Source organism: Myotis brandtii, unplaced genomic scaffold (assembly GCF_000412655.1).
Source record: "Myotis brandtii unplaced genomic scaffold, ASM41265v1 scaffold225, whole genome shotgun sequence".
NCBI lineage: Eukaryota > Metazoa > Chordata > Mammalia > Chiroptera > Vespertilionidae > Myotis > Myotis brandtii.
In genome coordinates, this window is record NW_005358435.1 from 3,491,508 (window position 1) to 3,518,944 (window position 27,437).

The 27,437-nt window shown below is 47.6% G+C and overlaps 1 protein-coding gene across 1 annotated transcript in view; it reads left to right on the forward strand.

The window, feature by feature from the left end:
- PTGIS (prostaglandin I2 (prostacyclin) synthase) overlaps positions 1-20,733 on the forward strand; it is a 32,341-nt gene extending 11,608 nt beyond the window's left edge. The window contains exons 6-11 of the mRNA XM_014539658.1: positions 219-370; positions 4,801-4,982; positions 10,527-10,695; positions 11,702-11,883; positions 12,320-12,471; positions 20,082-20,733. Coding sequence (XP_014395144.1) covers positions 219-370; positions 4,801-4,982; positions 10,527-10,695; positions 11,702-11,883; positions 12,320-12,471; positions 20,082-20,226 — 982 coding nt within the window. The 3' untranslated portion in view covers positions 20,227-20,733. The remainder of the gene's footprint in view (positions 1-218; positions 371-4,800; positions 4,983-10,526; positions 10,696-11,701; positions 11,884-12,319; positions 12,472-20,081) is intronic.
- The last annotated feature ends 6,704 nt before the right edge of the window (positions 20,734-27,437 follow it).

Sequence of the window (27,437 nt, forward strand, 5' to 3'; positions counted from 1 at the left end):
ATGTCGTCCACATCCATATCTTGCAATTTAGGCACAAAAAACTGGATTATCATGTCGCGATAGCGAGCACCATTAAATTCAAATCTTGCGTGAGTTTTGGGACACCCTTTAGTAGGAAAAGTGGGTGCTCTTTGGGTGTATGAATGAAGAAAAGCTTGGAGGCTGCTGTGGGAGGGTTTGGCCGGGAGTAACCCTGATCTGCTGTTTGCTGCCCCCAGAGCCGGCTACCTGACTCTGTACGGAGTCGAGGCCCTGCCACGTACCCAGCAGAGCCAGGCCCAGGACCGTGCCCACTCAGCCGACGTCTTCCACACCTTCCGCCAGCTCGACCTGCTGCTCCCCAAACTGGCGCGTGGCTCCCTGTCAGTGGGTAAGCACTGTGGGGACCCTGGTGGGCGGTGGGGCAGACTGAGGGACCCAGAGGGGACATCCAAGCTCAAGGTGGAGGGAGGATCTCACTTGTAAGGTGGGGAGAAGAGCAAGACCTTCCCAGAAGGTGGCTGTCAGGACTGGCTGAGGTAATAAGAAAAACACAACACAACACTGTTATTTCTTAGCGCTATGTGCTAGGTACCAGGTGAAATAAGCATTGTCTCACTCAGTGCTCAGAACAGCGCATCACTTCATTTCCTTTATTCACATACTGTTAGAAACCAAACTTTAACACATTAGAGTGTTTAAGTGAAGAAACATTCTCTGGTTAACAGCTCATAGATATAGACAGTAAAAAGTAATAATATTCACTCTTCCAAGCCCAACTTCCTAGGAATCCATTTTAACATGGTGGTTTATATCCCTTCACCGTGTTGTGTAGGAGCGTTCTATTTTGCAAACAGAGACAGATATACATATCTGTGTGTGTATTTACAAAAAGGGATTATGCCCATTATTTGCAACTCATCTTTTTAACCTAACAATACAGATATATTTCCCTTGTTAATACAAGCATTTTCTAGGTTTTAGCCAATGAAATTAGATAAGAGAAGTCAGTTACCAATATAAGAATTAAAACTATCCGTATTTGCAAATGAGCAGGCACTGTATCTGGAAAACCTCAGAAAATCCATGATAAAACGAACTGAAGCAAAACAAACCAACCAACAAACAAAACAACAAAAGAAGAAGAAGAATCCAGCAAAGTAGAAAGATATAAAATTAACATAAAAAATACAGACACATTTCCAGCCCTTACAGCGATGCCTCTAGTAGTGGGTTGTTATAATTGTTTCCGTGTGTGTGAGTGTGCGTGTGTTAGTTACAGTATTTCATTGTACTGATATCTTTTCTGCCATCTGGTGATTTTATTTCTCGGTGATAGTTTCCTGGAAGTGGGATTGTCAGGTCAAAGGGCATATCCATTAAAATAGTTATTAGTGAGTATCACATCATCTCCAAGAGATGGAGCAATTTCTATGCCTACCCAAAGGGAAGGAGCCCACCAGATGTTATTAGTCTTTCCACATGTTTGCCAATCTGATGGGCAGTTTGTTTTAATTTAGGTTTTCCCACAACTGTGTCAACATGCACTTGTGATCCTTTAAATCCTTGCCAATCTGATGGGTAGGAAAGGGCATCTGGCTTTCTAGGCATTTTCCTGTTGACTGAGATGAAACATGTTTTTGTGTTTCACCAGCCAGTTGCTTTTCCTCCCTGAGTTGCCTGTTCATGTCTCTAAACGTCTCTTTAGGGGCAAATCCTTATCTTATTGACTCCTGCCATCAATGTTGGAAGTTTGGTACCATTATACCCATTTGCAGGTACGGAAATTGAGGCTCAGAGAGGTCCCTTGTCGTAGACACACAGCTGATAGGTGGCAGAGCCAGCAAAATGGAGACTTGGTCAGCCTGCAAAATGCTGAGCATAAAGAATCTGACATCCCAGTGCCCATTGCTTCTCCAGGGAAGGGTGATTTCTCCATGGCCCTGCCGCCACGCTGACGCTCCATGGAGTCTGGGTAGATGCAGGGGGGACCCCTCCATCATTCTGAGAGCAGCGGAGGTGGGGAGGGGGCGGTTGGGGGGGTTGGTTATAGGAAGGCTGCATTTTCCAGTATAGGCAGCAGGTGGCAACATTGGGAAAGGTTTCTCAGCTCCAGGCTGGAGGCTGTGGGGCAAACCTGTCCCTATCAAAATATAAAATGCACATGCTTTTAATCCTGAACTTCCACTGCTAGGAATTACTCCACAGACATGCTCGCACATGTCTACAGACAGAACAAGATATTCATTGCCATGTTGCTTGTAACGGCAAATGCTAGAAACAACCTAAATGTCCACCAGCAGGGGCTGATGCAATAAGTTATTCATTCACATAAAGGAAAACCATGGGACCATAGAACAGAAAGGGTGAACTGCATGTACTGCTAGAGGATTGAGTCCACTATTATGACAAAGGTGCGGGACAGTGGGTATATTGTGCTTTTTACCTTTCTTCAGCTTTATTGAGATATGATTGACAACCAGTACTGTGTGAGTTTAGGGTGTATTGCATGACTTGGCCTACATATTCTGTGAAATGATTACCACAATAAGTTTAGTTGACATTCATGCTTTCTAAAAATGTGAGAAGATGTATAGATTTTTGTTTCTGGGAAGGCTGAGATGGGATGGAGAGAAACTTACTTTTATAGTATACACATTTGAACTTTTAGAATTTTTTTCTTTTTATTATTATTTTTTTTACCACATAATCCTCTGCTTTAAAAAAATATAAACATATTTTAAAAGAAAATTGACCCTTTTGGGGACTTTACTCCATTGAGTCTGGTATTTCTCTTACAGGAGGGCAGTGGGGGCAAGGGGCAGTTAAACAGAGCCCTAAGCTAAGCAAAATGTTCCTTTCTAGAACATTCATTTCACTGGATTATTGGGGAGGGGTGCTATTTTATTTGAATTTTTTGGGGGGTGGAGAGGCATTTTTATATTAAAGAATCAGAGAATCTAATACAAAAACTTAATTCATGTTAAAGGGAAAATGCAGACTTTGAAGGCCTGTCTCCCTAGGGGGCAGAGGCACTTTTGAGGGAAAATTTGAGAGGCACTTAAGCCTAGGGACCCTCTTTTTACAGATGGAAAGATCGAGATCCAGAGATAGACAGGGCCTCAACCAATTCCGCACAGCATGGCAGGTCTGGGATTCGAACCTGCTTCTCCTTGGAGAAATGTCTATTCAAGTTCTTGATCCATTTTTGGAATTGGTATTGTTTGGGTTTTTGTTGTTGTTGAGTTGCAGGGATTTTTTTTTTATATTCTGGGTACTAGACCCCTGTCAGAGAGATGATTTGCAAATATTTTCTCCTCTTCTGTTGTTTTTTCCCACTGTGTGGCTTTGTAAAGTCATCCTTAAAAGCAGTGTTTACAGTGACATTCAAGGTTTGCAATTGTGCTGTCCAACCTCAAAGAATGCCACCCATTTCTAAATCTGTGTTAAATTTCTGTGCCTGCTTTTTTGAACTATTTCCTCAGATGACCCCCACACGCATCCAGAACCAGCATCCACTGAGGTGGCTGCAAGCTTCCTGCACCCTGCACTCACCTGTTTCAAATCTCCGCAGGCGCGGGCCCACCCCCAGCGATTCTGACAAGACTGATCTATGGTGGGACCTGGCCTGAGATTTAAAAGCTCCCAAGTGGTTCTCCAGTGCCCAGGAAAATAGTGTATTCCAGATGAACAATTGGGCTCACTGACTGTTATTTGAAAATGTAACTAATATACTTACAAAAATAAGGTTAGCCTACATTGAACACCCTTTTAAACACCTGTGCATGCAGCCTGCTCAGAGCCACTCACTGGATGGGTCTTCCAACACTGCTTTGTGCCTCAGAGAGAGTTCCTAGAACTTTGGAATTTCATAGCAATCCAAAGCAACCTCCATCTTCCAAGGGGTGATTTTGGAAAAACCAAATCTTATACTTGTGCAAATATATGTAAATATAGCACCTTGTAGCATTAACAGAATATTTAAATAGTAAGCACCTGGCTTTATTCCCTCAACAGTCTGCCCTTGTGGGCCCATCGCCTTGCTTTATAAACTAGAGCATAACACACCATTGTTTATTTGATAGGGATGCAAACGAGTGACTTGTGGGCCAAAGTTGACTTTTCGAGATGCTCGTGTGACCTGCACAGTGATTAAAAACTTCTTGCTTATATGCTGACCGTAAAAAACATAAAAAGATTGCACATGAACACCTGGATTTTCAGCTTCTTCTGTAATCTAAACTCCCTGCTAGGGACCGATTGGCCAGGGGGCAGGAGCGGAGGGGAGTAGGGGGCGGGGCTCTGGTGGTGGAGCTGAGCAGAGGCTGCCCCTGGTCCCCTGTTCCCCACAGCGCCTTCCTGGCCCTCCTCCCTCCTTTATTTTACCTGCCTTCCCTGGAGGTAGTTAAATTTGAGACCTCAGACCGAACTGTCCCCTCTTGAGGCGGTTAGCTTGTTTGCGATGTCTCCGAATGAAGCCCTGCTGAGTCTGGGGAATGCTGCTTGGTGTTTCATGTTCGTTCCCCTGCTGTGTCAAGAACCACCGTTCATTTAACACATATTTATTGAGTTCCCATGAGCCAGGTGCTGGGGACACAGAGGTAAATCAAACAGACAAGCCCCTTGCTCCTGTTCACTGCAGGTGAGATAAACAATAAGTCAGCATTTAAAGGGCTTCCCTGTAGCCACTTTCCTACAGGAACTCCCCACCCCCATGCAGTGCCACCCAGAAGATCCTTGGCCTCATGGGAAGTCAGGGCTGGGTGACCCTGGGCTGGGGGTGGATCTGTAACGTCCACCCCCTGTGCTCTATCCCTGCAGGGGACAAGGACCACGTGTGCAAAGTCAAAGGTCGCCTGTGGAAGCTGTTGTCCCCAGCCAGGCTGGCCACCCGGGCCCAGCGGAGCACCTGGCTGGAGAGTTACCTGCTGCACCTGCAGGAGATGGGTGTGTCGGAGGAGATGCAGGCGCGGGCTCTGGTGCTGCAGCTCTGGGCCACACAGGTGGGCATGGCGTGCGAGCGGGGCACGCAGGTGTGCGTGTGTGGTTGTGTATGTATGAGTTTGTGCCGGCGTATAGGTATGCCTTAGTGAGTGTGCACCAGATCCCTGACTCTCTAACTGTGAAACAGTATCATGAACATGATCATTCATGAAGCCAAGTGAGGAGGGGGAGTGGACTGAGGGACAAGATCACAAAGTTCCTGTGGATCCTGGTAGGTAAAGAATTGGGTTTTCCTCTGGGTGAGTTGGGAGCCCTGGGAGGTTCTGAGCAAAGGAGGACAGGACCTGAGGAGCAAGGACCTGCAGGGACACCAGGAGGAGACCCTGGTGGCAGGACCAGGTGGGGGCCATGGGCGTGATGAGGGTGTGGAAAGATTCTGGAAACCAAAGGAACACAGCACCAGTGCGTTTAGTAATAGAACAGGTATTGGGGTGAGAGAGAGCCTGGCTCCTGCCCTCCCCCAACCCCAGAGCCCCCCTCCTTCTCTTGGCCCCACCTCAGCGATGACAGTTGCACAGGCTGACATTTCTGGGTAATTCCTATCCCATCGACTCGCAACTTATTTTTAGTTTTGTCTCAGAGCCATTAACCGTCCTTGGAGGCAGAGGCTGGCAAGAGGTGGGGGCCCCATTAGTGCCTAATAACATATTTATGGGCAGAGATTGGAGCTACAAACTATTCCCAGAATCCCTTGTGGAAATGACCTCTGTCAGCAGAACTGGACGCTGGCCTTGAGTGACAGACGGTCCGGGGAACAGCTTCCGTCAGGGCCGGGAAAACTGGGCAGGAGTTGGGGACAGGACATCCTCTGAGGTTGAGTTATGGCAGCATCCAAAATTCAGGCACGGGGGAAGACCCTTCGAGAACACAGGTCTGGAGAGCAGGGGCGAGGCACTGTGTAGCCCAGTGGTTTCAGGCACAGGCTCTGTGACTGACCTGCCGCTTCCTGGCAGGCGAGCTGCTTAACCCTTGGTGCCTGGGTTTACTCCTCCTTAAGAGGGAGATGACAGTACCTTCCTCAAGATCGTGATGAGGGAGTGATACATGTGAGACCTGTAACTGTGCTTGGCCGGTAACTAGAGCTCAATAAACGTATTCCACAAATATTCAGTGAGGTCCCGCTGTGTGCCAGGCACCCTTCTAGAAGCTGGGGGCAGAGCAGTGAGCAGAACCAAGATTCCTGCCATTATAGAGCTGACATTCTGGTGGGAGAAGACAGACTGTTAATAAAAAGTAGGTAAAATGTACTAGAAGGAATGAATTCTGTGGAGAACCAATAAAACTGGGGAAGGGATTAGCAGAGGAGAGTGAGGATGGTCAAGAAAGGCCTCACCAAGAAGGTAACACCTGAGCGGAAACTTGAAGGAAGTGGGGAAGCGAGTCATGTAGCTATAATAGAATGAGGGCATCCAGGCAGGGGGGGCAGCACGTGCAAAGGCCCTGAGGTGCGGATGAAGGTGCCAGACCACTCAGGGCCCTGTAGGCCATAGGGAGGACTTTGGCTTTTACTCTGAGATGGGAACACCTTGCAGGCTCTGAGCTGAGGAGCAACATGGTCTGTCTTCTGCTTTCAGGGAGTCATTCTGGTTGCATTGCTGAGAAAACTGTAGTGGGAGGAAGTGGAGGCAGGGAGACCAGAGAGGAGGCCACTGCAATATGCAGGCAGGAGAGGATGATGTTAGACCAGAGTGCAGGGGGAGAGTGACTGGATTCTGGATGTATTTCAAGGTAGAGCCAATGGGATTTGCTGTTGGCTGGGACATTGGGAGTGGGTCTAATCAAGGATGGCTCCAGGTTTGGGCTTGAGTGGTGGGAAGAATGAAGTTGCCATTAACAGGTGAGGTAGGTGGTAGAAAGAACAAGTTTTTGGGGAGAAAATCAGGAAGTAGGTCTTGAGTGTGCTGAGTTTGAGATGGAGAATGGTGGGGGGTGGGGTGATACCTAAATTAAAGAGTCTGGGGTTCAGGGTTAAGGTCTGGGCTGAGACGTTCATTTGGGAGTTGTCAGCGTAGACCTGTTGTTGAAACCACTGGCCTGGGGATCACTGAGGGTGACGTTGGATTGGGAGGGGGACCAGGCTCTGGGCCTCTCCAGTTTGGGATGGAGAAGATGAGGGGGAGCCAGCAAAGGAGACTGAGGAGGAGTGGCCAGGGGGCGGGACCGGGAGGGAGCGCCACCCAGAGGCCAGGATGGAAAGTATTCCGAGGGGTTGAGAAATGGTAGCTGCGATTGCTATTGTCAGGTCAGAATGGAGGCACGAATGATCATTTCAGAAGCTCTCAAACACTTTACCACATGCCATGTGCCAGCCAGCCTCTTGAGTACTTTACAGACATCGTCTCGCAAAAGCTCCCTGAGTCCAGAACCCCAAATCCCGGAATCAGGCTGATGGAGGGGTCAGTGGGAAATGCCCGCACCCAGGGACCTATAGGAGAAGCCGGTGGCCTGAGATCCAAGTCCAGGCAGGGGAAGAGGCCCGATCTAAGGGGGTGAGAGTTGGGGTGGGCAGAGGAAGAGAATCCCAGCAGGGCCCAGGCTCCCCTCAGCTCTGGGCCTTGGACTTTGGCTTTAGTGGGAGGGAATGATGCTAGACTACAAGTGTCCTCCTGGGTGAATGGGCAGCAAATTCAGAATCTCTTATGGTTGTGTGAGCACACAGCCGTGTGTGCACCCACACTCGCGCACTCACACACATCTGTGCAGGTGGGTGGAGGGTGGTCTTTGTCACCTCCCCAACTTGCCACCGCTTTTTCCTGGAAGCAGAGGTAACCGAGCAGCCTGGTGCTCCACTCCTGCTTTGTGATTAATGAGCCGTGGCCCCCATCTGACCATCCTGGCAAACGGAAGAGGCCTCGGCGCTGAGTTAACCCGAAGCTGAATTATTTATTGCCTGCATTCCCCTGGCTATTTGAGTGATGGACAGCAACTGACCTTGCTTGTCTCCGCTGGACCTGAGGTGCGGGAGGAAACCTCAGAGAGAGTCCCAGGTCCCCACTTGTTCTCAAGCCTGGAGGAGGGGCCCGCGGGAGGGAGGAGCCTCTCTGAGCACCTGTTCTGTGGCCGCTGGCATCCAGGCTCAGTGGGCCCTTGTGGCTGCCCCAGGAGTGGGCCTGCTGCTATTTGAGCAGAAGGGAAGTCCGGAGGCCCAGAGGAGAGAGTGACTTGTCTGGAGTGACAGGGCGTGGGGGGCTGGGATTTGAACCAAACTCTGCCTGGTCCCAGTCAGGGCTCTGCCAGCCCACCTTCCTTCCACGCTGACTTGCAGGCCCCAGCCCAAAGCAACACAGATGTTCAGTCGACAAATACCATGGAGCCTCTCCTACATGCTGGGCAGTGGGCAGGGACTAGGCCAGTGATGGCGAACCTTTTGAGCTCGGCGTGTCAGCATTTTGAAAAACCCTAACTTAACTCTGGTGCCGTGTCACATATAGAAATTTTTTGATATTTGCAACCATAGTAAGACAAAGACTTATATTTTTGATATTTATTTTATATATTTAAATGCCATTTAACAAAGAAAAATCAACCAAAAAAATGAGTTCGTGTGTCACCTCTGACATGCGTGTCATAGGTTCGCCATCACTGGACTAGGGAGTGCTTGGTTTTCCTGTTCAGCGAAAGGTGTGATAATGGTGTGTACTTAGTGGGGGAATTGAATAAGGGAACAGGGTACCTCCTTGGCACTGCAATCATCACGGCAGCTGAAGAAAAGGACAGAAAATCCGTTTCACCGTCACTGATGCGTTGGTGCCTTTGTTTACTGCCTTTTTTGTGTGTCTTTTTTCTGTGGTTAAGATCATGTAGTTTTTTAGTCCCGCTTTTAATTTGACCTAACATTGTGTCGTGGACATTTCTCCGCGTCCTTGCAGATCCCTGTAAAAATCATACACAGTGAAAAGCCAGTTTCCCCCCCCCCCCCCCCCCCCACCTCCCAGCTGCTGTCCCAGAGGCAACCTCGGTTGCCAGTTATCTGAGTCTCCTTCCCGAGCTGGTCTGTGCTTCTTCACATATGTCCCCTTTAAACACGCACACCCGTGGTGGCACGCTGAGCCTGCTCTGCATCTCGCTGTTTGCTTGCTTCCGGGTGCCTTGCCTATAGTCCTATCGGTACCCACAGAGCTGGCTTCTTTGCAACAACTTCCTGTTGGGATGATCACCATTGATCTCATTGATCTCCTATTGATAGACATTGAGGTTGCTTCCAATCTTGCTGTTACATCAGCACTGTGGTAAATATCCCTGTGCAAATAGCTTTTTGTCCACATGCAACTATGTCTGTAATAGAATTACTGGGCAAACATGACATTTAGTGGCTGTTTAATATTCCATTGTTACTAAAGATTGGATAGGACAGTCATTTATGGTACACAAAGATCTTCCCCCCGGGTGAGGTTAGTTGGTATTCACCCATGCCTCATTTAAGGGTACCCCATGCACATTGTAGCCACATGCTGCACACCTGAGTATTAAAATGTTCAGCTAAAGTCTTAGAGCAAGAAATTCCATCCATTTTCCTAATTATTTAGCTGTTGAGAAGTTTTAAATATTTTTTCAATCCATTAATAGCTTTCATAATCATCATTGATCATTGCTACTTCGCTTTATATGTACACAGTACCCACATATTTGAAAGCAAATATTCAGATATTGTATCAGTTTGCTGCACCCTTACTTAACTCACATGTCTGTGGGCCTCCTGGGCATCAGCTGGTCTTGACAGGGCTCAGCTCTATTCCATGTGTCTCCCATCCTCCTCTTGGGACCAGTGGGCGAGGCAGGCAAGTGGAAACACAAAAGGTCTCTAAAGGCCTAGACCGGGGTGGGCAAACTTTTTGACTCGAGGGCCACAATGGGTTCTTAAACTGGACCGGAGGGCCGGAACAAAAGCATGGATGGAGTGTTTGTGTGAACTAATATAAATTCAAAGTAAACATCATTACATAAAAGGGTACGGTCTTTTTTTTTTTTTAGTTTTATTCATTTCAAACGGGCCGGATCCGGCCCGCGGGCCGTAGTTTGCCCACGGCTGGCCTAGACCTACAACTGCTGTTCTGTTGATTCTGCCTCATTCTATTGGCCAGAGCAAGTCACATGACTGAGCCCCAAATTCAAGGAGTGGGGAAATACACTCTGCCTCTTTAATGAAACGAAGTGCACAGTCACAGGGATGCCGCCAGCCTCAGATGTTAACAGTAATCTTAGTTGACACACTTTGTTACTATTATTGATGCTTCTTTTTTTATTTTGCTGATTAGCTATGAAAATCACCTATGTGACCTCATATCAATGATCTTGCTCAAGGTCAGGGATGCCAGAAATAGCCTGGAAGTAGCCATTGGGCTATGCCAAACCACAGTCCAGTTCTTGGCCCTGTCCTGAGGCTGAAGATAGACATAGGTCATGCCTAGATGTTTGGCAGGGATGGGAACACAGGCCTCCTAACCCCTGCCCCTGGACCAGGGCTGTGTCCATGGCATAGACCCTTCAGCTTACACCCCAGGTTTGCTGTCTCAATGGTACAACAGGGGCTCTTCTCATTACAGGGGAACATGGGCCCAGCTGCCTTCTGGCTTCTGCTCTTCCTCCTCAAGAATCCCGAGGCCCTGGCTGCCGTCCGTGAAGAACTTGAGCATGTCCTCTCTCGAGCAGAGCAGCCTGTCTCACAGATGACCACCCTCCCACAGAAGGTTTTAGACAACATGCCTGTGCTCGGTGAGATGGCCAGACCCTTCAGACAGCCCCAGGCTGGGTCATCATGGCCCCCTAGGGTCTCCCCCACATGAGCTCCCATCGTCCAGGGTCCATCAGTGTCCTCTGACCTAAGGTCCCCCTGAGCCTCCTGTCTTCTTAGCCTTGGCATCTCCATGCCTCAGTCTCGGCTTTGCATAGGCTCAGTGGGAGGTTTTAGGTTGCAAATGGCAGGAAACCTAACTTAAACTGGCTGAAGCACAAAGAGGACTTTATTTGGGGCAAGAAACTAAATCGTCCAGAAGTATTTAGCTTCAGGTACAGGTGGATCCAGGTGCTCCAACAATGCCCTCAGGATTCAGTCTTTCTCCATCTCTCAGCCTTGTTTTCTGCTGGGTTGGCTCCAGTCTCAGGCTGGCAAGAGGGCCGCCAGAAGCTTCAAGCTGACGTGTTCTTGCCCTGTGAGCACGTGCCTCTCTGCAGCATTCCTACCCAAAGTCCCAGGAATGTGTCTCATTGGCTCTCTTTGGGTCATCTGCCCATCTTGAACCAACCATAGGGTTCAGAGGGTTGGAAATATGCTCTGATTGGCCACACACAGCCCAATCCCAGCAGTTGGGAGTGGAATCAACAGTCCAACCCCTGAGAGTGGGAGAGGGGTGGTCCCCAGAGGAAAACCAGGGTACTGTTTCCAGAAAGGGACTGACTGTATGCTGGGCAGGCAGAAACAACCAATACTGAGGGTCCTGCTCTCTCCCTAGTCTTCTCTGATATCTCTCTGGTCCCCACCTTCCCTCATTGCCTCTCTTGGGATTAGACCCAAATCCTCAAGTCTAAGATCTCTGAGGGACCATAGCAATAACACCTCATGAACTTGCCTTTTCGGCCTCACTGTGGGCAAGTCATGCTCCCTTTCTGAACCTCCTCACCTTCCTCTATAAATGTCTTGATGGTACAACATGTCCTAGGGGGTGGCATTTAAATGGGTAGAGGACGGCTGCTGACTCTTCCTTGTACCTGCCCTGTGCAGAGAGCGTGCTGAGTGAGACCCTCCGACTCACGGCCGCGCCCTTCATCACCCGAGAGGTTGTGGCGGACATGGCCATCCCCATGGCAGATGGGCGGGAATTCTCCCTGCGACGCGGCGACCGCCTCCTCCTCTTTCCGTTCCTGAGTCCCCAGAAGGACCCAGAGATCTACACAGACCCCGAGGTAAATGCCATATTGTAGAGACTGTGGGGAGAAAGTGGCTTCGGGACCAGCCAGAGCTGAGCGGCATCCTCGCTCTGCTTTTTGCTGTGTGACCTTGTCACCGTTCGATTCCTGGTCAAGGCACATGCCTGGGTTGCGGGTTAGATCCCAGTGTGGGGCGTGCAGGAGGCAGCCAATCAGTGATTCTCTCTCATCATTGATGTTTCTATCTCTCTCTCTCCCTCTCTCTTTCTCTCTGAAATCAATAAAAATATATAAATAAATAAATCAATAAATAGCTGCCATAATTTTTTAACCAATCTTCCATTAATTGCCCATTGTGTTGTTTCCAGTTACTTCCTCTTATAAACAAGCCTGCGATGAACATGCTCATAGCTTGTTTTCCTGCATGCATGTATGGGGGTGGCGTCAGAAATGGACCTTCTTCCTGTCGCAGGTTTTTAAGTACAACCGATTCCTGAACGCTGATGGAACAGAGAAGAAGGACTTTTACAAGGATGGGAAGCGACTGAAGAATTACAGCATGCCCTGGGGTGCTGGGCACAATCACTGCCTGGGGAGGGGTTACGCCATCAGCAGCATGAAACAGTGAGTTTGGGGACAGGGGGGCTGGGGGAGGGGAGGCTCCTGCTCTATCTGGTTGGCACACACCCTCCTCTCCGGAGACGGAGAAGCTAAGCCAGGAGAAGGGTTTAAGGAAGAGGCTTCAAACGACATCCACGAGCCGTGTCTTGCCCACAAATCTTATTTGTGTTTTTAGAATATGTGCTAACTTTTAAGAATCAGAAGAGCTCACGTAAAAAGCCAGCTTTCTGATTTCTTTTGAAATAATCAGATCTGGCAACAGGTCCTTCCCTCTGAGCCTAGTGCCCAGATGCCAAACACCCAGAACACCAGACACTGGGCATCCTGTGCAGCTGACCGTGGCCGTCTGTCTGCAGCCGCCGTGCTGCTCAGAACCTCGGCCGAACTGGCCAAGGGTCACCGTGCCCTTTGGTTATTTTAATGCCTCTTCATTCTCTTCCCTTGACCCCAAAAGCCTTGGCCCCCAGATCACAAACAGATTGGGCCAGGGGTTAGGATACCCACCCAGTCCTTCTGTCCAGCCCCGTTGTCAGTGTAAGCTGGGTGACCTTCTGTGCTCCTATTTTTTTCAACTATAAAACTGGGATGCTGGTGTGAGAAATGGCTCACCTGGCCAAATTTCAATGACGGACTGGGAAACAGAAGCATGGCAAAAGTGAGACTTTTAATAACACTCTCAAGAGCGGGCGCTCATTTTACAGGATCACAGTGGGGCAGAGGACATAGCCTATTTATTTAGACCCTCCTCCGGGTCCTCATTGGCTGAGTACTGTTTCATCACCTATTTCCTAATAGGTCACCTAGGTCTTGCTGTCTCCCATTGGGTTATTTTAAAAAATGGCTGGGGCCTTCTCTAGTCGCCTCCACCTCCCTTTGTCTAGGGCAGTGGTTGGCAAACTGCGGCCCCTTGAGTGTGGCTCTTCCACAAAATACCACGTGCGGGCGCCCACGTACAGTGCAATCGAAACTTCGTGGCCCCACTCGCGAGCCACATGCGGCTCTTTGGCCCCTTGAGTGTGGCTCTTCCTAAGCCTTAGGAGTACCCTAATTAAGTTAATAACAGTGTACCTACCTATATAGTTTAAGTTTAAAAAATTTGGCTCTCAAAAGAAATTTCAATCGTTGTACTGTTGATATTTGGCTCTGTTGACTAATGAGTTTGCCGACCACGGGTCTAGGGGAATCTTCCTAGGACATGTGTATCAGCCAGGTGTACAGCTCTCATCCTCTCTCCCCACTCCCACATCCTGTTTGCTCTGGGGAAATTCAGCAGCTGCCTGGCCACATGCTGTTTCTTTTCTATGAAGATCAATCAGAGGCATATTTCTTACACTGGTCATACTACATCCCAGAGGTGTCAGGACAAAGGAACGAGATCGTTCTGAACACTTAACCCACTGCCTGGCTCATTGTGAGCACCTAATAAATGTTAGTTACTATTGTAATTGCTAATCGCACTATTGTTACCGGGTACGTATTATGCTAAGTGAATGGGCATTTAACATTAACCTCTCTGCCACCGTTTTATCTAGCAGTAAAATGGAGATCATAATACAGCTGGTTCTGTTCATGAGTGTTCCCAAAAATCACTGTGCCGTGAGAAATCACGCATTAAAAACCACAGGGATTGTGGGAACAATGGGGCCAAAAACCTCACCCGTGACACAATGAGAAAAAGATAAGAACCTAGGGAAAATGGCAGCAGAGGTTCACACATGTTAAATGGCTAAGAAATACCCCAGTGCTACAGAAAATACGGCACTTCACTCTTAAAACGACCTGAAGTTCACTGTGGAAGTGGACCATGGGTGGGATGGCAGCTGTGAGCTACTGTGAAGCGTGGAAGGAGGGGTATCTGAAATTGGACATTTGATATGAATGGCGGGGCACATAACACACACACGTGCACGTACGCACATGCACGCACCGTGAGCTGGGGTCAAGGGAGGATAGAGTTTAGGGGTGTGTGTGTGTGTGTGTGTGTGTGTGTGTGTGTGTGGTGAATTCCTGCTCAGCTCAGCTCAGCTCAGCTGGGTGCAGGTTTTTGCATTCTCCTTTGTTTCTCACAGATAAAATTGCACATAAGCTAATGTGAAATTTGCATTAAGCTTCACTCGTGCCCTAATATATCAATCACATCGGAACAAAGTCAGGTGTTCAAAACAAGTGTTATAGCAGGACCTGCTGTAGCTCCTACCTTCTGAAGCTTTCGGACAGATAGAGATCATATTAGGACACTAAATGTTTAGCACAGTGTCTGGCATGTAGTGCTTCAATAAATTAGCTAAGTGGTTGTTATTTTTATCTCACTTAATCATCATGGCAGCCTGCTAGGTAGGTGTCAGTCTAACACTGAGGTCAAATCATTTGCCAGGTCACACACCTGGTGAGTGGAGGTACCAGGATCCAAGTCCAGGTGTGGATACGGGACCCCCACCCTATATAAACTCACCCTCCAGCATCCTACAGCTTCAGAGCTGGAAGGGATACATCCCACTTTAAAAATATATATCTTTTTATTATTTCAGAGAGGAAGGGAGAGGGAGAGAGAGCTAGAAACATCAATGATGAGAGAGAATCATTGATCGGCTGCCTCCTGCACAGAGGGATTGAGCCCACAACCCAGGCATGTGCCCTGGTTGGGAATCAAACCATGACTTCCTGGTTCATAGGTTGACGCTCAACCACTGAGCCACACTGACCAGACTTCATACATCCCACTTTTTTGTCCTTCTTTGACCAGATGGGGAAACCGAGAAACTTGACGAGGGCCCCACACCCTTAAGAGGAGAGACAAGTTCTGTATCCAGCTCTTTCATCCAGAGCGTTGACTTTGCTCTGTCCTTGTCTTCCCTCTTATCAGTAAGATTAGAGAGTCCTTGCCGTGTGCTCAGTCCACCTTGGGCACCTGGGTCTCAGTGGGGGGACGGTGGGGGGATGGAGGAGCTGAAGACCCAGTGCTGACCCTTACTGACACGGGTGGTGCTGAGTAAGATAAGGCAGGTGGGCAGGAAGCAGTTGACATAAGGCAGAGCTGCCACCACATTTATGGGCACACTGATGACATCATAAACATGGTTTGTATACTTACTAGGACAGTTTTCCAGAAGATGGCAGTAAAGTGTACTTGTTCTTGCAAAGTTGGTTCCTTTTTTTAAAAAATATATATTTTATTGATTTTTTACAGAGAGGAAGGGAGAGGGATAGGGAGTTAGAAACATCGATGAGAGAGAAACATCGATCAGCTGCCTCCTGCACACCTCCCACTGGGAATGTGCCTGAAACCAAAGTACATGCCCTTGATCAGAATCGAACCTGGGACCCTTGAGTCCGCAGGCTGACGCTCTATCCACTGAGCCAAACCGATTAGGGCAAGTTTGTTCCTTTTGACAGTTTCCCGACAGACACAGTTAAGCGTCTCGAGGGAGGGGTGCCTGTATGCGATCTCACAGAGGCAGCCTGTGGTTTAGCAGCAGCCTTGACCAGAGCAGAAGGTGAGGACTTCCAGGTGTTTGGGAGGGAGGGTGAGCGTGTGGTGGGGGGAGTCAGAGGAGTCGCTGTTCATACTGATCAGAGGAAGCTGGGCTATGCTGCTGAACCAAACGACCCCCCCAACCCCCCAATCTCAGCGGCTGTGACAACAAAGCTTAGTTCCCACTCACACAAAGTCGGCCGTGGGTTTGGGGGTCTCCTCCCCTCCATGCAGAGACTCAGCTCTTTCCATCTCAACGCGAGGCCCACACACCTCCAGACCCAAGGGAAGCTGGAGTGCAGCACCTGCTCTGAAATGCTTTGGTGTGAAGCTGACACACAGGTCACTCTGCTCACGCCTGTCAGCCATGCTAGTGCATGGGCCCGCCTGCTGTATGCCCACAGGGTGGCACACATGTAGGAGCTCCTGCTCTCTCACTCTCCTTTTCTCACTTTTCCCAAAGCCAGAGTTGGGGGCAGACTCCAGAGGAGGCCGTTGCTCTCCTCCCTTATTCCTTTTTTGTTTGTTTGTTATTTTTAGTTTTATTACATTTATTGGGGTGGCATTGGTTAATAGAATGATATAGGTTTCAGGGGTACAGTTCTATGATACATCATCTGTATATTGCATTGTGTGTTCTCTCCAAGTCAAGTCTTCTTCTGTCACCATGTACTTGTCCCCCTTTACCCTTTTCTACCTCCCGCCAAACTCCTTCCCTCTGGCAACCGCCCTACTGTTGTCTGTGTCTATGAGTTTTTGTTTGTCATGTTTGTTCATTCGTTGCTTTCAGTTTTATATCTCACATAGAGGTGACATCATATGGTTCTTGACTTTCTATATGACTTATTTCACTTAACATAATATTTTAAAGATCCATCTATGTTGTTGCAAATAGCAGTATTTTATCTTTTCTGATGGCTGAATAGTATTCCATTGTATATACATATGTACCACATCTTCTTTATCCAATTATCTATTGAAAGACACTTCAGTTGTTGGTTGTTTCCACGTCTTGGTCACCGTGAATAATGCTGCAATGAACATAGGGGTAGATATATCTTTTTTTATTTTTTAAATCTTTATTGTTGAGAGTATTACAGATGTCTCCTTCCCCTCACCCCCCATTGCCCTCCTCCACCTGGTTCCCACCCCACCCCAGGCCTTCACCACCCTATTGTCTGTGTCCATAGGTAGTGCCTATCCTATATAATAAAGAGCTAATATGCTAATTAGGCCAAATAGCCAAATGACCTTCTGAACGTCCTTCCGGACAAAGCCAGGGGCTACGAGAGCCGGCCAAGGCTACGAGGGCCAAGCCCCTTGCACGAATTTCGTGCATGGGGCCTCTAGTATACATATAAGATCTTTAGTTAATCTCTTCCCACCCCTTCATCCCCCCTTCCCTCTGAGATTCATCATTTTGTTCCATGTTTCCCTGCCTCTGATACTATTTTATTCATCAGTTTATTTTGTTCATTATATTTCTTGTTCGTTTATTTTGATTTTTAGATTCAATTGTTGATAGATATGTATTTATTGCCATTTTATTGTTCATATTTTTTATCTTTTTTTCTTCTTCTTCTTCTACTTAAAGAATACCCTTCAACATTTCATGTAATATTGGTTTGGTGGTGATGGACTCCTTTAGCTTTTTCTTATCTGTGAAGCTCTATATCTGACCTTCAATTCTAAATGATAGCTTTGCTGGGTAGAGAAATCTTGGTTGTAGGTCCTTGCTATTCATCACTTTGAGTATTTCTTGACACTCCTTTCTGGCCTGCAAAGTTTCTGTTGAGAAATCAGCTGACAGTCATATGGGTGCTCCCTTGTAGGTAACTAACTGCTTTTCTCTTGCTGCTTTTAAGATTCTCTCTTATCTTTAAACCTTGGCATTTTAATTATGATGTGTCTTGGTGTGGGCCTCTTGGGTTCCTCTTTTTTGTGATTCTCTGCACTTCCTGGACTTGTAGTCTATTTCTTTCACCAGGTAGGGGAAGTTTTCTGTCATTGTTTCTTCAAATAAGTTTTCAATATCTTGCTTTCTCTCATCTCCTTCTGATACCCCCATAATGCAAATGTTGGTACGTTTGAAGTTGTCCCAGAGGCTCCTTACACTATATTCATATTTTTGGATTCTTTTTTTCCTCTCTCTTCTGATTGGGTGTTTTTTGCTTCCTCATATTTGATTCTTGGAATCCTCTGCTCTACTGTTGGATCCCTGTAAATTATTCTTTACTTCAGTTAGTGTATGCTTAATTTCTGACTGGTCCTTTTTCATGTCTTTGACATTCTCACTAAGATCCTTGAAAGTCTCACTAAGTCCCTTTGCCCTCTCATTAATTTTCTTGAAGCCCTCATTAAGTGCCTTGAAGTTCTCATTAAGACCCTTGTGTAACCTTATAACCATTGTTTTGAACGCTGTATCTAGTAGTTTGCTTGCTTCCATTTTTTTTCATTTGTAACATATTTCTTCGTCTCTGCATTTTGGCTGCTTCCCTGGGTTTGTTTCTGTGTATTAGGTAGAGCTGTTATGTCTCCTGGAATTGGTAGAGTGTCCTGAAGGCCCAGTGGCTCAGTCTCCTCAGTCACCTGAGCTGGGCACTCTAAGCGTGCCTCTGTGTGGGCTGTATGCACAGTCTTGTAGTTGAGCCTTGGTTGCTGTTGGCGTCACTGGGAAGAATTGACCTCCAGGCCAGTTGGCTGTGAAGACCAGCTGTGTCTACAGTGGAAGAGCTGCTTTGCAGGAGACATCCCTATGGAGCAGGACTTGCTTCAGTGGGGCTTTGGTGCTCACTGAGTCTTTCCCTTGAGTGTGTCACGTGTGCAATGGTAGAGGTGTAATCTGGTATGCTCTGAAGCTATCACCAGGTGCACTGGCTCTGGGGCCTTCCAGGAGAAGCAAAGTTAGCCACTGCTTGTGGCCATCTGGCAGGAGCTACAGAGAGATCTGCAGATGGCTGCTACTTGTATTGGGCTAGGAAGTGCCAGATGAGGCCCATCTGTGAAGGAAGGCAGGCTGGTGCTAGTGCCAGGTCTTGGGCCTTTTATTGGTAGGTTTGGGGCACACTGATGCCAGCTGCTACTTTTTTGAGAGATTTTAGCAAAGTCTGAAGCCTGAACCAGGACAGGCCATGGAAAAGCTGCTACAAACAGCTTAGTGGGGGTGAAAATTGGATGGGGTCTCAGGGAATCACCAGGGCAGAGCAAACTGTGGGCCATGCTGATAGAAACTCAGATATGGCTGCCAGTCAGCTCTGCGTTGGTGGAGGTTCCAGCATAGGAACAATGACCCTTGTGAGCACCCCTGTCTGGGAGAAAGCTGCCCCTGAGTTTCTACCCCAATGCCACAGTCCAGTTCCCCCCCGACCCCCACCTGTATGTCTCTGGATTCCCCCAAAGCCACCACCTGAAGCTCAGAGGAAGCGAAATCCTTGTAAGTTCATGGGCAGGCCCTTTAAGAGGAACACCTGGGACTCCAACAGCCTCTGTGTCACTCAGCCACAATCCCTGCTGGTTTTATAGCCTAAAGTTATGGGGACTTCTCTTCCTAGCTCCGGAACCCTGGGCTGAGAGTCTGATGTGGGGCTGGGACCCCTTGCTTCTTATGGGAGGCCTTAGAGCAGTGGTTCTCAACCTTGGCTGCACATTAGAATCACCTGGGAATCTTTTTAAAATCCTGATTTCTGGGCCTCATCCTCCGGAAATCCTGTTTCTTTGTTATGGGGTGGGGCCACAACATTAGTAACAAAGAAACAGAATTTCCGGAGGATGAGGCCCAGAAATCAGGATTTTAAAAAGATTCCCAGGTGATTCTAATGTGCAGCCAAGGTTGAGAACCACCGTCTTATATATCCCTCCTGATTAAAAAATCACCACACGTGGGTGTCGGACCAGCCTGTTCTGAGCCTCCATCCCTCCTACTAGTCTCAATGTGCTTTCTTCTTTACTTCTCTAGTTGCAGGACTTCCATTCAGCCAGATTTCAGGTGGTTCTGAATGATGGTTTGATGTGGTTGTGGGAGGTGGCAAGGACAGGTGTTTACATACGCCATCCATATATCTTTATGAATCTCTCCTGCCTTATTTTGAACAAGCCCTCCATGTTCCCTCTTCTTCACACCTTCCACGCCATCTCTCTGCAGATTCGTGTTTCTTGTGCTGGCGCACTTTGACCTGGAGCTGGTCAACCCCAACGTGGAGATCCCTGAGTTTGACCTCAGCAGGTATGGCTTCGGGCTGATGCAGCCAGAACACGATGTGCCCATCCGTTACCGCATCCGGCCGTGAACAGACCGGGGTCCACACGCTTGCCCCCACCCAGCCTGCACCTGGATCGCCCAACTTTCTGTGTCCACATCTGGCCTGGGTGCACAGCTTCGAACACCCAACAGTATCAGCTTCAGCATTTTACTGCTTTTTACCTGGAAGGCTGGTTGGGGGAAGAGGGAAGAAAGGAAGCTGAGAGAGGAAGGTTTAGACCAAAATGAGACTCTTTCTGCGCCTGGCTCACCTTGCTCCTCTCACCTTATGACACCCACAAAAGTTAGGGCAAACAGGGCAGAATAGGAGTCCCGACTGCTGTGCCCCAACTCCCAGAGGGACCACTGTCCAAGCCCTTGACAATGGTGTGGTTGAGGCCTTAACCACTCAAAGCAGATGCTGGCCTTAAAAAGGCCATTTGAGACCTAGCAGTGTGTCCCTTGAAATAAGCTGGTCCCCAAATTCTTCTTCTTTTTTTTTAATCTGCTAAATCTTTTTTAAAATATATTTTATTGATTTTTTTACAGAGAGGAAGGGAGAGTAACAGAGAGTTAGAAACATCTATGAGAGAGAAACATCAATCAGCTGCCTCCTACACACCTCCTACTGGGGATGTGCCCGCAACCAAGGTACATGCCCTTGACCGGAATCGAACCTGGGACCTTTCAGTCCGCAGGCCAATGCTCTATCCATTGAGCCAAACCGGTTAGGGCCCCAAATTATTCTTAAACTAGCTGAAGCCAAAGGAGTCCTTAGACCTGTTTCTGGTTCCCTCATCTCTCCATTCACAAGATTCTTGAGAAAGCGCAGGAGGGTTTCCGAAGCTGATGCATCCACTATTCAGATCGTGAGCACCCTCTAGACCAGCGGTTCTCAACCTGTGGGTCGCGACCCCTTTGGTGGTCGAATGACCCTTTCACAGGGGTCGCCTAAGACCATCCTGCATATCAGATATTTACATTACGATTCATAACAGTAGCAACATCACAGTTATGAAGTAGCAATGAAAATAATTTTATGGTTGGGTCACAACATGAGGAACTATATTTAAAGGGCCAGAAGGTTGAGAACCACTGCTCTAGACACGGCTTGGAGCAGTGGAGCTCGCTGTTCTAGAGTTATGGGCTCCAGATGGGACAAGCCTTGTTAAATGCTGAGACTGAAGTTGGGAATAAGAAAGTCACAGGCCCCACAGGACGGTCCTGATGGAAGGAAGCAGCCAGGCTCCTTGGACTGGGCAAGGCAAAAACAGAGGAGGCTTTGGTTTCCTTCAGTCTAGCTCAGAAGCTCCAGCTGTGGGCATGACGCAGTCTGAAGACCTGTTTTATATATATAAATTGTTTCCATATCATCTTTGGGAGAGTTGATTCAAAATGTCCAGCTTCTCTTGAAAACTTGGAAAAACTGGGCACACTGGGCCCTTATTCCCAAGGGCAACCACTGGCCAGGGTTAAGAAGCAGCCACCTCCCTTTTCTAGGACGTGTGCTCTGGCTCACCAGGGTTTCTTCTTGGTGGAATTTTTTCTTTCTGCTTCTCCATTCCTAGTACCTCCTGGCCCATGAAGGCATTCAAGCTTGAGAACCCTGTTCTAACTCTTAGAAGTGATCTTTTAGGAGGTGGTAGGAACCTGCTAACTGGTTCTTAGGCCAATGGTCCATCTTCCTGTGTTCACCACCCTTCCAACAAACAGATCAATGATGAAAACTTGCCTTTGCATCAGTTTGGGGATGGGGGGAAGAGGAGCTCAAAGAGAAAAAATTGCCTAGAAACCTTTAATATGATGGTGAGCATTGTTAATATTAGATTCTGTTTATTGAGGACTCTCTAAATGTCTGTGACAGGCACAATGGACATCGTATTTCTATTTCTCACATCATCTTTGCAAAGAGGGGCTGGTTACACCTTTTTATAATGAGGAAACAGGTTCAGGGAGGTGAGGTGGCTACCAGGGCCACACAACTCATAAGCTAGTAGAATTCAGCAAACAGACTTATTGTCCCAATGGCAAATGCATTCCTTGGGCTCAAGGGGATGATGGAGGTACAGTTCTGTTTGGCATCAGAGCCAGAGGCATGCATAGCCGAATGCATCTCATGAGATGCAGACACACATACACAAACACACACACACACACACACACACACACACACACACACACAAACACACACACACACTCGCGCACACACACACAGAGCTAAGTTACTTTAGCTTTAGCTGAAAGAGAAGAGAGGGCCTGAGATTTCTGAATGTGTCGGGAGCTAGTCTCTTAGAGCAGCACTGGGGCTTGGGGGCTTCCCTGGCCCTCAGCCTCCAGGCGCCCCCAGGATTCCCAGACAGATACTGTGATTGGCAAGAGGCAGGATATCCCCAGGGAAACCCATCTTCATGCCTGGGTGACCCCTGCTGCCGCCTGCTTCTTAACTCCGCAGGAAATCAGGCCTGGCAGCCTCCTGTGGGAGGATGGAGCTGGTTTCCACGGCAACCCTCAGCTGCCTCATCCTAGTTTGGAAGGGAGGGAAGAAGGCCAGCAGAAATAGCAGCAGGAAGAGCTCTCTGTGAGGCTGCTACCCTGGTGGGGGGAAACCCTTATGACTCCCCTCTTCCAAATCAGGGACGCTTTGTCACTGAGACTAGATTCTCACCTATGTTTTTTTTTTAAAAAAGGCCAATTTTCTTTAAAGGTGGTGCACCTCCTTGAAGCCACAATCATTAGGAAGAGACAAATCTCCCACCAGGCAGCTCCAGCTGGTACCAGAGATACTGAAGTACAGCTTAGGAGACAATGATTTAAGCCTTCCCTTGTTTTAATCTTTATTTTTCTTTTTCTTTTAAAAAATATAAAGAGCGAGAGATGAGTGGGTTAGCTCCTGGCTACAGATTATCTAGGAAGGTACCCAGTTGTCATTGTATTTCTTCATTCCTTGCTTTAGAATCACAAAATTGCAGGACATGTGTTAGAAACAGTCTTAGGTTGACCTAATGAAGTGTTTCTTAACATCATCATCATTATTTTTTTTGGCTATATTTTATATTGTTGTTTACCAGATATTTTCCTTGAAACAGACTCATTTTTTTAAAACTTATAGTTGTTTGAAAAGGTAACTTTTTTTTTATTGCTGCCGGTAATGGACAACATATATCACTCGTTGTCAAAAATAGAAAGTAACCGTGAAAAATAAATTCGATGGAAGGGGGTCTCCATGCTGGTGTTGCTGAGGCTCAGGGCCTGAGATCTGTCACTTCTCTGTTGCAAAGTGAGACAAGCAAGTATTTGAGTGGCATTAAAGTCAGGTCAGCACCACCCGAGACTTTCTCCCTGACAATCACTGGGAGAGAAGGACAGAGAAGGGAGAAAGCGGCTCACCACGAGGGTCACCTGTGCAGTACACCTGGCCCGAGTGCCTCCCAGGGTCTCCTACCATCAGTGGCCGAGCACACTGAGCTGGTGACACCCACCTGCCCATTCTTCAGTTGAGAGCTGACGTGTCTTGCCAGATTCATTGATGTTGATGTGTATTTTTAAATAAACAGTGTTTCGTGCCTTGCTGTTTAAATAAAGAATTCTATTTTCATATAATACTGTTGAATGGAAACATGCTGAAATATATTAAACCATCCTTGTTTGTGAAACTGCCTCTGAGTGTGATTCAGAATGAGGGGCGGCTGTGTCCGGAATGGCAGAGTTAGCTTCTAGGAAGGGAGCACAGAGCACCTTAGAATCAAGTCATACCTCCAGCTACCCTCCAGGCGTGTATTATTATCTCCATTTATACAGGGGAAGAAGTCGAGGGTCAGAGAGGGCAAGTGGCTTGCCCAAGATCACATGACTAATAAAAGTAGATGTGGGATTCACGTGCGGGCCTCTCTGCCTCCTGAGCCCGAGCTCAGGATCTTCCCATCACTGATCCTCCTGGTGGCACAGGACAGAGTAGCCACAGAGGACTTTGGGGTGGAGGCTCACAACCCCAAAGCAAAAAAATATCTCAAAAATTCACAGGATGTTCTTTACCCGTCAGTGTATGTAGGCATTTATTTAATTTTTTTTTTTTTAAAAAGGGCCCTAGCCGGTTTGGCTCAATGGATAGAGTGTTGGCCTGCCGACTGAAGGGTCCTGGGTTGGATTCTGGTCAAGAGCTCATGCCGGGTTTGCGGGCTCAATCCCCAGTAGGGGGCATGCAGGAAGCAGCAGATCAATGACTCATCATTGATGTTTCTCTCCCCCTCTCTGAAATCAACAAAAAAAATATATATATAAATCCTAGCATTTAAAAAAAAATGTGAAATGAATTAGATTTGAGAAAAATAAAAAAGAGAACATTGTTTTTCTTCCAAATGTTTGGGTAAAAAATAATGTCCCGAGGTTAATGTCCCTCACATCAGTTTCCTCATCGTGAGGGGGGCCATGGAGACACAGTTATTGAGATTGGATTTGGCTGTGAGTGACAGACATGTCAAGTAACAGCAACATTTTCACATTAAAACATTACCTTCAATACAGCAGACATTTCTCTGTCATGCAGATACAGGAGACCAGAGGTGGTGTGGCACCTCCACACTCACCAGACCCCTTCCTTCTGGTCCCTCCAGTATCTGTTAACCAGTGGTTTCCACCTTAGGGTCCAGTATTGCTGCTTGAGCTCTGGCCCTTCTGTTCACATTCCAGACAGCAAGAATGAGCAAGGAACAAAGAAGAGAAAATCTGCTTGCTTCCCATTGGCCAGAACTTAGTCACATGACACTTCTTGCTACACAGGAGACTGGGAAATGTAGTCTTTCCAGAGGGGCACTGTACCAGGCACTGGGAGATGAGCAGACTACTAATGGGTATGGGATTTCTTTTGGGGGATGATGAAGTGTTCTAAGACTGTGGTGAGGGTTCCACAATTCTGTGAATTTATTAAAAACCATTAACTTGTACACTTTGAATGGGTGAATTTTATAAAATTGTTATATATTTTTTTAAGTAAATATTTAAGCACCTCACATGTGCTAGGAATTGTTCTAGGCAGTGGGGACCCAGCAGTGACTAAAACAGCCCCCCAAAATCCATCCTCATGGAGTGATATTCTCCTGGGGGAGACAACAATAGTCTAGGTAATAAGTATAAGTATGCCGTGATGCTAAGTACCATAGAGAAGAATAAAGAGGGAAATGGGGTGGGGAATTGCAACTCTAAGTAGAGTGAGCAGGGCAGGCCTCTCTAAGGTGATCTTTGAACAGAGACTAGAAGGAAGTGAGTGGGGCAAACCATATGGGTATGTGAGGGAAGAATATTCCAGAAAGATGGAACAACAAATGCAAAGGCCCTGAGCTAGGAAGAGCTCAGGCAGTTAGAAGGAGGCTAGTGTGGCTAGGAGCCATCGAGGGTTCTGGGTAGAGGAGAGACATGATCTGACTTGAATCCAGCAGGATCCCTCTCACTGTGTAGGTGAGAATAATGGGCTGTAAGGAGGCAGGCAGGAGGTAGGGAGACAGGCAAAAAGGAGACTTTGACAGTCCAGGGAGGTCTCTGACCTTGTAGATTTTACTTTCAGGCAAAAGAGACAACTTATCTCAGAAGCAAGTCAACAAAAACACAATGTCAGGTACCGAGAGGGCTCTGAAGGCAAGCAAACCGCACAGTGGAATGTGGTGGTGACACGGAGATGGATATGGTCATGGCTTTGGAGATGGTCAGGGCAGATCTCTCTCCAAGGAGGTGGCAGATGAGCTGAGGTTTGAATGAAAAGTAGCCAACCTTGTAAAGAACTAGTACAAGAACTTTCCAGGGAAAACAAATAGCAAATGCAGAGGCCCTAAAGAGCCAAAGGGCTTGGTGTATTTGAGAAACAATGAGGCTGCCAGGGAGGCCGGGCCGAGTGAGATATGACAAGAGCTGTGCCTGGCGCACGCTCCGCAGCCATGGCGGCAGCCTGGTCTTTAAGTGCCTCCGGAAGCCATCAGAGTTTAAATAGGGAAGTCAACAACAGCTTTCCTTTAAATGGAATCAATTTAGCTTTATAAGAATCTCATTCCAGCGTCCTTATTTTTCTCATTCCATGGTGGACCAGTGAACAAACACCTTTAATGCACTGATGTTTGGGAATCGTGGCCACTTGATACATGATCCAGAGGGGTGTGTCTGCAGGGAAGGAGGGTGATGACCAAGGTAGGAGAGAGATTGGTCCCCAAAGACAGTGTGCTATCCTCTCACCCTAGGAACCTCCCCTAGGACTTCCGTGTAACCTGGGAGAGACAAGGCCAATGTACCCATGTTGCAAAACTGGGAAAGTGGGTTCTTGCAATAAACAGAGTCTCTGTGTGCTTTTATTTCGGGTGTTCTTAATGCTGACCACTGTGGGGGAAATGCTGATTTCCTGGCCAAGACCCAAACTCCCAACCTCCTTGCTAAAATAACTCTTCAGATATAGGCAGCCATGAGCTCAGAGGAAATAGGGCCAACCTCCAAATCAAAACCTGAGGCCGATCCAATTATAGGTGCCAGGCACCTTTTGCCAGTGATTGGGCTAATGGTGGTCATGTAACTCAGTACCAATGAGATGGTCCAGGAAGTCTGTGGGGAGCTTCAGAAATGTGGGAGAAGTTCATCCTTCCTCCCTATGTTGGAGTTATCGTGTGAGAGGGAGGCCATGGCAACTATCTTGTGATCGGGGAACTCCCCTAGGACTTCAGTGTAGCCTGGGAGAGACAAGGCCAATGTACCCATGTTGCAAACCTGGGAAAGTGGATTCTTGCAATAAACAGAGTCTCTGTGTGCTTTTATTTCATGTGTTCTTAATGCTGACCACTGTGGGGAAAATGCTGATTTCCTGGCCAAGAGCCAAACTCCCAACCTCCTTGCTAAAATAACTCTTCAGATATAGGCAGCCATGAGCTCAGCGGAAATAGGGCCAACCTCCAAATCAAAACCTGAGGCTGATCCAATGATAGGTGCCAGGCACCTTTTGCCAGTGATTGGGCTAATGGTGGTCATGTAACTCAGTACCAATGAGATGGTCCAGGAAGTCTGTGGGGAGCTTCAGAAATGTGGGAGAAGTTCATCCTTCCTCCCTATGTTGGAGTTATCGTGTGAGAGGGAGGCCATGGCAACTATCTTGTGATCATGAGGATAAGAAAATCTCAGAGAAATAACCAAGAATCCCGATCTTTGAGCTGCTCCTGTGACAGATCTGGAATCACTTGCGTCTGGATTCTGTGTTAAATGGGGTAATAAGTGCCATTACTGTTTAGACTCTAA